This window comes from Meleagris gallopavo, chromosome 1 (assembly GCF_905368555.1).
Source record: "Meleagris gallopavo chromosome 1, MGAL_WU_HG_1.1, whole genome shotgun sequence".
In the NCBI taxonomy this organism is placed as follows: Eukaryota; Metazoa; Chordata; class Aves; order Galliformes; family Phasianidae; genus Meleagris; species Meleagris gallopavo.
This window is the reverse complement of record NC_139404.1, coordinates 81,799,863-81,812,021: the sequence shown is the minus strand read 5'-3', so window position 1 is coordinate 81,812,021 and position 12,159 is coordinate 81,799,863. Positions and strand designations below refer to the sequence as shown.

Below are 12,159 nucleotides of genomic sequence, written 5' to 3'. Positions count from 1 at the left end.
GTCCACCATCTCTCTGGGCAGCCTGTTCCAGTGCCTCACTACCTCTGTTGTAAAAATCATCATTCACTTACTGGGAAAGCTTGTGGTGTAATCAGTTCAACTGAGTCCTCTGATATGAAATGTTGAGAAATGTCAATTTTTTGTTGTTTCTGAGATGAATGAATAACATCTCATGTGTTCCTGAAGTAGGCAAAAACACCCTTTCTCAAAAAACATCCACTATGCTGACTACTCCACACTGTTTCTACTGCTCAGCCTGTCAATGGCACAGAGCCATTTGCCTTTTACATATCCTAGTTTCCTTTAACTGCTAAACACTTGGAAAGATGCAAAGAAGGGCAGCCTGATCTGGTGGGTGGCAACCCTGCCCATGGCAGAGGGTTGGAACCGGATGGGCTTTAAGGTCCCTTCCAAGCTAAGCCGTTGTATGATTCTGTGATTCTGTGCTGTGCTGGGTGCAGCGGTGGCTGTGCTGGGAAGGCTGGGCAATGGCACCAGCCCTTCGGCAGCAACAAATTAGGTCCTAGAGTGGTCTGGAAGTGCCCTTACAGATCACCCAATTCAACTACTCTGCCGTGGGGCTGGACTGCAGGTCCGTGCTCATCTCCTCCATGAGGCTGAGTGACTTGCACTCCGTACAGCCTGGCCTCCAGCACGCCCTGGAATCGGGCATCTGTGGCTTCCTTGGAGATCTGTCCCAGCACCTCCCCACCCTCACGGCGAGGCACTTCTCCCCTGCAAGCACGCTTTCTGATCGCAGGAAGCTGCCACGACAACTGAGGGAGGGAAAAGTCCCGCACATCATGTATAATTTACAGCTGGCAACTACACTGTGAGCCTTCAGCCGCGCTCCCCCTCGCTGATGGCGGGGCAGGGCTCCGGTGCCGTTGCGTGCCACGCGCCGGCTGGCGGGTGCCAGAGATCACTCAGCGCCGCTCTCTCTTTCGCCCGCAGCCCGCGCTCCCCCGCCGCCGCGGCCGCCCTGACTCAAAGCGGCACCGCCGCCGCGTGTGCTTCGCACGCGAGGCCGCTGCCGCCTCTGGGCCTGCGCTCGGCCCCGGCGCACTCGTACCCTCGGCAGAGCGGGGCGGCGGCGGGAGCGGCCCGGCCGGCCAGGTAGGGCCGGGGCGGTCGGACGGGCGGCTACGCTTTGTTGATGTCTAGGGTGCTGGGTTTTGGAAAGCTGCGACAAGGATGGTCCGGGGTCGCTTGATGGACTGAATGGAGGGGAGCTGTGGCCCGGGTGGTGCTGGGTGGGGTGGCCAGGGAGGCTGCTTCCGTGCCCCGCCGAACGTCGGTTTTTCGCCTTGCGCTCTCCTGCCTATGGGTGTGTGTGCTGGTAGGGTGGGAGAGCCTCTTGCTGGGTGGTGACAGCTGCGCAGCGCCCTGTGGTCTGACGGGTGCCGTCCCACCCTGCAGAATCCCGCTTTACACTTAGGTTTTGGGGGACATGGGGCAGCGTGACTTAAAAAAAGCTTAGGTGCTGGCACAGGATGCCCAGAGAAGCTGCGAGTGCCCCATCTGTAGAAGTGTACAAGGCCAGGTTAGATGGGGCCCGGAGCAGCCTGAGCTGGTGGGTGGCAGCCCTGCCCATAGCAGGGGATTGCCTTTGAGGTCCCTTGCAACCCAACCATGCCATGATTCTACAATTACAAAAGCATTTCTGGTTTTGCTTCAAACTTAGAAAATTACAGTGTTAGCAGCTTGGGAGTGCAAACTAACCGCATTACAATCATAAAATCGGAAAACGAAGGGACCCATAAAGATCACTAAGTCCAACGGAGGTGGACTGCTTGTTGGCAGCTCTGTTCAGACTGGCTTCATAACGCATCTGGCACCACACACACCATCACAGCACCAGGGCTGACAACATCTCATAGAAGCTGCTCCGGATGCGTGTCTGAAAATGATTCCGTAGAGAACTTCTTGTCAACTTTAAGCAGCACCGACTACAGCAGCATAAACACATACTAGTGTAGCTGTGGTGTGTGTCAGCCAAGAGTTCAGATCTTTTATTTTCACCGTTTCTTGTCTCCTGGTTTGCAGTAGCATCCTGGTTCAGATACTGCTTTTGAGGCTGCTTGAGACACTGAGGAGACTAAAGCACCTCAGCCTTTGAAAACTAAGGGGTTGGTTTATTTTTGCTCTAACTGCTCTCCCTGCTCTCAAGTGACACAGGGAGTTGTGAACAGCAGTGTCTGCTGGTGGAACATTGCTTGTTGGGCAGCAATGTTGGGATCCCTGGTTGTCCTCGCCCCGCGGTGTATACAAAATGGCATGCAGGGGGAGTCTGGTCAGGAGGAAGGCAACCATCATGGTGTCGTGACCTGCAGGATCCAGCTGTTTTCAGCTACAGAAAGCAGAGTGCAAAGTTCTTGTTTTGTAAAACGAATAAAAAAGTGAAGTCTTCTTAATAGTTTGAGGTCACTCGTATTCTTAGCTCAATGCTTTCTTCTTTCTTTCTTTTTTTTTCTTTCTTTGGTTAAACCGCTATTGTAGTTGTGTTTATGACTTTAAGGTTCCCGTGCTTATAGCATCTGAGCTACCTTGTAGTTGTGTTTATGACTTTAAGGTTCCCGTGCTTATAGCATCTGAGCTACCTTGTAGTTGTGTTTATGACTTTAAGGTACCCGTGCTTATAGCTTCTGAGCTACCTTGTTCAGTGCAGCTGTGGGAAGTCTCTTGTATTTCTCCTTTTTGGATGTCAAAAATTGCTGGAGCTATATTCGTATATCACTGTTTTAGCACCGCAAACAGCTCATTTACTCTTCTTTTGGCAGGTAAAACTTGCAGTGATTTTAGATTGAAAAGGAGCCTTTAGTGTTCTTATAAAGTTGATCCAAAAGAAGCCATGTTATGTAAAAAACAACTCTGGTAGATACTGCTGGCAGGAGAGAGTGCTAGTTTCATTTTTTACCTGTTCTCCCAAGTAATAGTTCAATACCTCAGAAAAACAAAAATCTACTACATAAAATCAACACTCACACGTAATATCTGATACTGCAGTACGTACTGAGAAGCAGTTCTCCATTCAAAGTAGTCCTTCATCTGATTCCAGTCATTTCTCTAAAAACAATGTCACTTGGAAATACATTTTCTTCTCTTGTCCCTACTTATCAGGCTGTTCTGCTTCTGCTCAGCTGCAGTTTCAAAGTACTGTCCTACTCTGCAGGGTGCGTGGGATTTTTAGTTTATTGCTGTGGTGGAGTAAATGACAGAGCTGGCGTAACACAGTGAGCTGGCGGGTTGGTGGTACAGGTGGTAAGGCCTCAGAGCCCACCAGCTTGCTTTTTGAACAAAGATTTCTTTTCCCTCCTGTTTGCAAAGAAAGCAACATGTGGTTAGAGGTTAAACCAGTGAATTGAAGAGCAATGAAAGGAATCCTTCCAACAGATTTGTATGAGAGCTCATGATTTTCAATACATTTAATGGAATTTCTGAGGAGAAATGATGGCCTACGCTTATGTTTTTCGACAGATACATATCAAAGATAGTTGACATGTATTTGCTGGTGATAGAAATGACTCCCTGAGGTCCCCTCTGGCTGTGCTGCACTGCTAATGCTACTTGCCTTAAAGCGTGAGTCAGAGTACACAGTGGCTACGTTAAAATAAAAGGAAGGCCATGTGTCATGTGTTGTCCTGTCAGCCGACAAGAGCCCTTCTCCACATCTGTCACCTCTGCTCCACCTGCATCTCACACACTAAACAAACCCTACCCACTGTGGGGCAGGAGGCCATGCTTTGGTTTCGATCTCATAAAACTGTACGCAGTGCCGTACAAAGGCTGGATTCGGAGCAAGATGAATGGGTAGCTGCTTGCTGTTGCTGTTTTAGTTTAATTATAAGATTGAAAATTTATAGTTTTCTCCTTTTTCTCTATGTGCAGTGTTTTGGAAATCCTGTTTTTATTGTAGTCTTCCTTTTTCACTTCCCCTGGACCTTTTCACAAGACCTGAATTAGGGTACATGCTTTCCTATCAAGTCTTATGGCAAATACAGATTTTAGTGTTTGGTTGTGTTTTTTTTTTAAGCTGCTTAGCTTCACTCTCCATCTCTGGCTTTCAAATCTGGCTGAAATGAGCACTGTCCCGGGACATCACAAGAAAGGAGTCTCAGCCTTGAAACACACGAAGCAAACACACGGACCGCAGGTGTTTCTCTTTGTAATGCACTGGCTTTCGTGCCACCAGAGCTGCGGTAGCCACATGCCACATGGTAGCTTGGAAACCTGAGCTGATTTTGGGTGCCTACACTATACATACCTCAGCAGAGAGCTAAATTGTGCCTACATGCCATGATGTTGCCCTACGTCTTACCCAAGTAGCTGAAAGGCAGTTTAAGGAAGGTGCCCCTCATGGTATCAGGAAGTCCGGCAGCACTGCTTTTATCTATATGGATCTTTAGGACCGTGTAATTTTAGGAGCTTTGTGGGTCCTTGCGCTGTCTGAAGATGAATCATTAGCATGAACTCTGAAAAAGGGCATGCTGATCCTGCTGAGATCACTGCTGGGTTTGTGTAGTCTGTGGAGTCAGGCTTTCAGTCTTATCACTCAGCCAAACCTCGGCTCTTCTGAAGTTAGCCATTCAAAACTCCAGATGATTTCAGTGGAAAAGGGAGTTTCCCCACCAACTTTCATTGACATTTATTTAGGTGGCAGTGGAGGTAGGGACCTATAAGCATCGTTAGTCAAGTTGCACAAGGTCTTAAAAATTAGAATACTGGGAGGGTTCCATTGCCTTTCAGCAAGGATTTCTGAAGTAACTGCACAGATGTGAGTGTGCCGCATCACCATCGCTTCACTCTGTCAAAGCTTGGGCCCTGGAAGCTGTTGGATTATAAGGGTTGTTGCAGCTTTATTCTTTACTTTCCTCATCCTAAATCTTTTCCCTTTTCTGTGCAGGGGTTCTGTTCTGACACGTCCTCTTATATGCAGCTTAGTTTCTCATGGGCATCTTCTTATAGCAAATTTCATTCCCGTTTTCCCTTCCCTTTTTCCTTTCCTTCCCTCTGCTTGTTGTTAATAATTTTTTTCTCTTTCTTTTTTTTTTTTTTTTTTTTTTGTGGTGTAACTGTTTTGCTGTGTGTGAGGCGTGGGTAAGTGTTTCTGTGGTTCCCAGGGGAGGGAGGGTGAGGAGTAGGTTACAGGGGAAATGGGTGGTGAGGGCTCAGGGTGTGTGGTCATGCAGGTGTTTAGGCAGCACATGGAGAAGTCAAGAGAGTGGTCACGTCAGGTGCATGCTGCTATATAAGTTAAATAATTACTGAGTATTTATTTATACGTGTGCTTCCTCAGTGGAAAAGGTGCTCTTTGCATTTTAGCTCTGTCTTTCTGGTCATTTTGCATACCAGCTTTTAAGCTAGACTGAAAATTTGGTTTGATTTTAAAATCACTGTCCAAGTTTCGTTCTCTGAGCAAAGTGCCACACAGTTTCACAGTCTGATTTGCTTTGCCTCAAACTGAGGGTAAAAGAAAGGGCATCCTTTAAGTGGCAGCTGTGGGTACTCGGTGCGTACTGAAAATCATTGCTTTGCAGAGAATCTGGAGCTAGACATCCTCAAATGAAAGCCTCAGAAGTCACTATTGCTTGTGGGAAGCATTTTCTTTGAACACAGATTCCTGCCTTACCTACCCTGTGCCCTACTCCAGTATCCAAAGCAGCAAAATGCAGCCCAAAATTCTGGAGAATCATCGATCTCTTCTGAGATCTGTTGTTGGAATGCCTCTTTGTAAAACTCCATGAGCTTTAGAAAATGCGACAAGTAAACAGTGGGGGAAGTAAGTTCACTAACTAGACATAGTGGGAGCTTCTGACTAAGAATACAATCTCTTACTAATAAGGAAACTGTTTTGAAGTTTGAAAATATGTAATTTGGTTATAATGCATTATTTAAGATGACTGATACTGGTAATGTTGCGTGCTCTCAATCATAACAGGTAGCCTTTACTTCCAAAGCTGCTGTAATCTGTTACAAAAATGCAGAAGCGGTAAATTTGGAAAATAAAACCTGCCATTCCAATCATATTTAAAAATAAATAACAATTCAACCAGCCTGACTTTTGCTAAGGCTTTTCTACTGAATAATGTGTGGAAGGCTGCCTTTCTTCTTGAAGGCTGTTGGTACCCACAATCCACTTTTTCATCTCCCATATTTCATGCTCTTTTACTTTATTATTAACTCCCATCTTAGACACCCACATGTTTGGGGCCAGACTCCCTCTGGCTTTTTCTGAGCATAGAGTACTCAGTTCCTTTAGAGGGCTCTCCTAAATTTTCTGTCACTTGCAGCATGACTCCAGCAGGATGCTGAAGATCCACATCTGGAAACTGTGCAGGTGCTTTCAGTAACAGGGTTGTTAGTGAAACCTAGAATGCACTAATTGCAGGTTTTATGGTAAAATATTAAAATGTTGTATTAGGTCATATGGGCTGTTTATGGTCTTATAGGGCAACCCCTGTAGGCGACATTAGGTAACACAGTATTTATGTGAGTCCAAAATACATGGTCAGTGCATGTTTCCACTGATCATTGATTTAGATAGCTCTTTCCTCATTCCTGTGAATGGTTTCTCTGATTGCATGCAGAATGCTGACATATTTGGTAACATCTGTGTGGGTCTATTTGCCCTTGTAAAACTGGTTTTAAGCCATTTGTGGTAACTTTTTCCTGTTCTTCATTTGCCAGGCCTTTATGTAAAATAAGGTCTTTAACTGGGTGAAACCTTTTAAACATGGGAAGAGCTGAAATCATTTTTCAGTTGGAAATTCTGGAGCATGTAATGATTTGTGTGGACTGCCTGCAGATCTACTCACAGATCTCTGTTGACCTCATGATTGTAAATAATCATCCAAGGATAACAAATTGATATTCCAACAATATGTAACTCCTGAAAATGCACGTAAGTAGCCCCATTCATGAGCTGGCATCTTTGTCCTATACACTTTACCAGCACTCATAAAAACCCCTTCTTTTCTCAATGAGCTTACAGTTCCTGTGCAGCGATCAGCACATTTTTTTTGGATGTATCAGTGTCTTTGTGCAGCTGTTCATGTTGGCACATCTACTGCTGAGATGAAGGCTGCTTAAATTCCTTGCCCTTTTAAATAGACATTGATTCTGGATACAATTTTCCTTTGTGTTAAGATACAACATCCACTGAATGCTGATTCATTGAAGCCAGAATGGAGACCAACAGGTCCATCTGACTAGGTCCAACTTATATCAAGAAGTAGAAGCACTTGAACTTTAATTGTGTATATCTCAGGAAAGAGCACTAACCTCTAGATTGTTTATTTTGTTTGTAGTTGTTTTCATACAAAACCTCAAAGGTCTTGATTTCATTCCAAGGCACTACAAAAATATCTCTGAAATCATGAAAAGCTTTGTGAGATAGGCAGATGTACATGTTCCCACACAGATCTGCAGACAGTTTTTCTAGTAATGCTTGCTACATTTTCATGACAATGAATGGAAAACTTAGATAAAAACAGACAAAAAAAGCCCAACAAAATCTACATTTGGTAGATATAGTTATCTCAGATTTACTTTAAAAAAATCAGATTACTTAGCAAGGCAAGTGGCATGTTAGAATCACTTCTATAACACACAGTGAAGGACTCTGCAGTCATCAGGCTCTTTTAATATGGATGAAACACACAGTCTGTAACATTGCTTTGTTTAATTAGTTGCTTCCATTATTTTTCCTTTGTGTGAAACATTTGCTGTGGTGTTAAATCTGACTTTCTTCAAGCTTTGCAATATGTAGCAAGTTAACTTGGCTTTTGTTTTTTTCCCGGGGCTAGTATGGAAACTTGAGGCAATGGAAGGAGATCCAAGTAGATTATCCAAATCATTGTTCCAAGGTGATCTGGTATTTTGAAGCATTAGAAAGAAAAAAAAAAAAAAAAGAAAAAAAGAAAAAAAAAAAAGAATCTAGCAACCTTAAACTTCAAATAACTGAAATTATTGTGGATTAATTATGTTCCAAAGAGATTGTTCTGCTGTGGGTGGGGGTAGAGACTGGAGGGAAATAATGAGTCTGACCTATCGAGGACACTGTCTTTAAAAACAAGATAGTGATTTTTTTCAGTAATGAGGATCACAAGGTATTTGAAATGCAACTCACAAGATTTCTTTTCTTCCTTTCTTCCTTCCTTCCTTTCTTCCTTCCTTCCTTTCTTCCTTCTTTCCTTTCTCCTTCTTTTCCTTTCTTTCTTTCTTTCTTTCTTCTTTCTTTCTTTCTTTCTTCTTTCTTTCTTTCTTTCTTTCTTTCTTTCTTTCTTTCTTTCTTTCTTTCTTTCTTTCTTTCTTTCTTTCTTTCTTTCTTTCTTTCTTTCTTTCTTTCTTTCTTTCTTTCTTTCTTTCTTTCTTTCTTTCTTTCTTTCTTTCTTTCTTTCTTTCTTTCTTTCTTCTTCTTCCCTTTTCTTCCTTTCTAACAGTTACAAAAAAAAAAATAAGCCACTGATTACGTACTAGTAAAGGAGTATAATGGATTGTTGAGAGGAACCAACTGAGATAGTAGTTTTAGCTTCAAACTTCTGCCTGGTAAAATGGGGAGGGGTTCACTCTATAGCATTGTGTGGAAGTACCAGCTTATTGTTAAAAAGTAGACCTGAAGATATATATTTGCTGAGCTTTTTTCTTTCTCATTGGCAGAGTTGAATGTGGTTTATCTTACAGGCCTGTAAGTATCATTAAAGATCTTTTACTTACTGCAGTTCAAGATTTGTTTCCACATATGTTATTTTATCACACTGTGATAAGATGACTTCTGCCACTGAAGTCAAGACCTTTTGTGGGTTTTGTGAGAGCTAAGAGCTAAATGCAAAAAAAAAAAGAGAAATAGAAATCTTGAAAAATCAGGAAATGCAGAAGGAAATTTTCTAACAGTTTTTTTACTTTATCAGGTAACACAATCTGGATGCTTTATGGTATTGTTTTATTACAACATGACAAGCAGCGATATATTAAGCTAAACATTTTACAAAAGGCCCAACAGAATCTGGGATGTTGCAACATACCCGAGGTGTCAGCACTGTTGGAAGTCTAATGCTTATTTTAACTGGGCACCTTAAAATATTGCACTCTGTTTTTTTTTCTTTTAAGCACACATTTCTATCATTAGCATTTAGAAGCAGAAGTCTCGCACCAGTTTTCTACTGAGCTGCTTAACTCCTTATTTGTTCAGTTTGTAATTCTAAGAGGTATGACAGCTGTTAAAAATAGGGAGCTTTCTCTGTTTTCCCATCCCATTTACTGTGAGACTTAACACCAGTTGGACTAGTGGTATCTCCTCTATAGTATACGGAATGTAAGATTTCTACATTTCCCAGAGATTGCTGGATAGAAATGAGACAATTTCACACTGTTTTTATTATTATTAATTATTTATAAAGTTTAACTCCAGCAATGAACTTAAACAGTTTTACTTTTGAATTCCCTTGCTGTGAGTGTTCCTGCACCCAAGGTTTCTCAGCATTCTCTGTTTCAGTCAAATATTTGCGAAACTTTGGCTAATTTTGCTTTTCAGGCGTGTTTGCATTTGACTTTGCTTGCATCTTAACATGAAATGATTGCACCTAAACAAAGTAAATGTACACTTTGAATGATGCAGAGTGTTGTAATATTAGACAAGCCAAGCAATAAGAAATTGTGTAACAACTCCCCAAACCATCTTAAAAAGTGTGAAGGTGTTCTCTTGATTTTCTTTTTTTTTTTTTTTTTTTTGGTTGTTTGCTGTTACGAAAAGGTTTAAATGCAGTTTCTTTTGCTCATCTTCTGGTTTCTCTGCCTTCAAGCTGTCTTTTTTTTTCTTTCTTTTGGAAACCACAGGGGCTAGTAACTGACTTTAATTCCTTTGATTAAAACGTATTTAATCTCTTAATCGAGAAGCTGAAACTTCAAGAAAAAATGCACAAGACTCAAGTTACAAGAGCAGGTAACACAAATTCATTAAAACATTGCATTTCTAAATACAGAAAACCTCCAAAATAAGGAGAATTCATCAGGTTTATTTTATAGGACGTTGCAGTATTTTTGTAAGTAAGCTAGGAACCAGAGAGAAAAAGTACTTCTGTTGCTTTGTCTTGCTCTGAGCAGAATGAAAACCTATGCGTTTAAATTCAAAGATTGCTTTGGGGCGGCTTTGGCTGATGGCTTGACTTTGCTCTCAGCTTGTAGTTCCAGCACCAGCCTAGGTGGATGTCTCTCATCACAGCAGTTTCACACTTATGCTGCGCAGTGACACAGTGATCTCTGTGAACTGTAGCTCTGTGGTTAAAATTTCCTATTCAATATACCTGTGTTTAAAGGGAAGTGCTGTACCACCAGCCTGAAGTGCTGGCTGCACTACAGTTGCAGCTCTGCCTCTGCCGCTTATTTCTTTTTTGCCCCTTTTCTTGTTCTATTCTTTCCCTGCCACCTTTGGAAAGAGAGGTCCCTTTCTCCGTGGTCCTGGCTCCCAGTTAGAGGGACACCGAGCGCTTCCTCTTCCTCGCAGTGTACTCCCCTGCGATGAAATTGGATAAGGAGTGGCTCAGGCGAGTGTCCAACGTGTCGGAGACGGTGCTGCCGCTGCTGGCTTTCACCCATGGACACAGGCACCTGAGCATGGCTCTGCGGATGTAATTGTCAAAGCAGTAGTAAATGAAAGGGTTGGCACAGCTGTTGGCAAAGGCAAAGGGGCTGCTCACTGTCATGCCCACCTGGGCAACCATGTCAAGGAAACAGTCAGGCAGCTTCTGCAGACCCAACAGGATGGCCATAAGCTTGAAGAGGTTGAAGGGCACCCAAGAGATGACAAAAGCAGCCACCACAATGAAGACGATCTTGATAGATTTTCTCAGTTTCTTATCATGTTTCCCAGATCTCTGGTAATGGACACAGAGTCTCTTTGTGATGGAGCAGTAGAAGGTCAGAATGCTCAAGAGGGGGAAGAAGAAGGCCAGGATTAAAATCATCAGTGATGTGATCTGTTTGGATTTTGTCACGTCTTTGTCTGTGCAGTACATCTTGCCGTAGCGCTCATTCAGTTCTCTGGACAAAAGGGTTGGCATTCCTAAGCAGCAGGATAACAACCAGACGCACAAGCAAAGACCACTGGAATAGGATCTGGTTCGGACCCTTCTAGCAATGGAGGGGTACATGATGGCAAGGTACCGGTCTGCACTCATACAAGTGAGGAGGAGGATGCTGCAGTACATGTTGACTGAGATGATGTAAGAACTAGCTTTACAGAGGAAAGATCCTACCCTCCATATGCCATCTGATGCCTCCTTGTCCACCCAGAATGGCAGCGTGATGAGGAAGATGAAGTCTGAAGCAGCGAGGTTGATGATGAAGATGTCAATCAGCCTCTGGACCCGTCGTTTGAAGACTAAGGCTATGATCAGAATGGAGTTGCCAAGAATGCCCACCAAGAACACGGCAGCGTACAGGATAGGGAGGAAAGCAGTCATATGTTGTAGCTGCTCATACTGGCAGCTGTCCTCGTAGTAGTAGTCATCATAGTTGAAAGTGACTGTAGTCACAGACGAAAGCTGAATGAGATCCATTTCTGGCCCAGCTGTCCTCATCTTGAGGCTGATGAAGGCTCTGAGCTCCCCTCTTCCCTTCCCCTCGTGGTCTTCTTTAAAAACATGCTAGCATGTAAGGGGGGAGGAGTGGGGGAGGAGGAGAAAAGTGGTTTTGGGGTGTAATTCTTACCCTTTTAGCCAATCATGTAGGAAACAGACAAGCGATGAGCATCTCTGATTAGTCAAAACCCCATCTTCAGAACAAGGAGCTGCTGCTTTTTTTAAAGTCAGGTCTGATTTTATCTATATTTTATATTTGCTTGTAGAAGCAATCTGGGTTTGGGCTTTGGTTTTATTTTGGGGGAAGGAAAGTTGTTTTCAAGATTCTGAAGTTTTAAATTTTTAGGACAGGATATTACTTGTTTGCAGGTTAGAAATTATACCAGCTCAGAAGAAATCTGAGTGGTGAATTTGGACTCTACTTTCTTTATTTTTCCTTGCAAGCTCAGCTTTTCTGAGGCTTGGAGGCATTTATATTTTCTTTATTCATTTATGATTGTTTTCTGTTGAGAGTAATTCTGTCATATGAATGTGCTTAGGCAAAAATATTTAAAACTGTGGTCTCCTGTACTTGTTCAGTATA

At 43.0% G+C, this 12,159-nt stretch overlaps 1 protein-coding gene across 1 annotated transcript; it reads right to left on the bottom strand.

Annotated features, from left to right (window-relative positions):
* Nucleotides 1-9,928: 9,928 nt before the first annotated feature.
* On the bottom strand, nt 9,929-12,159 carry GPR15 (G protein-coupled receptor 15). The gene has a single exon (XM_010719502.4). The coding sequence runs from the start codon at nt 11,574-11,576 to the stop codon at nt 10,467-10,469; it is 1,110 nt and encodes a 369-aa protein (XP_010717804.1). The 5' UTR covers nt 11,577-12,159; the 3' UTR covers nt 9,929-10,466.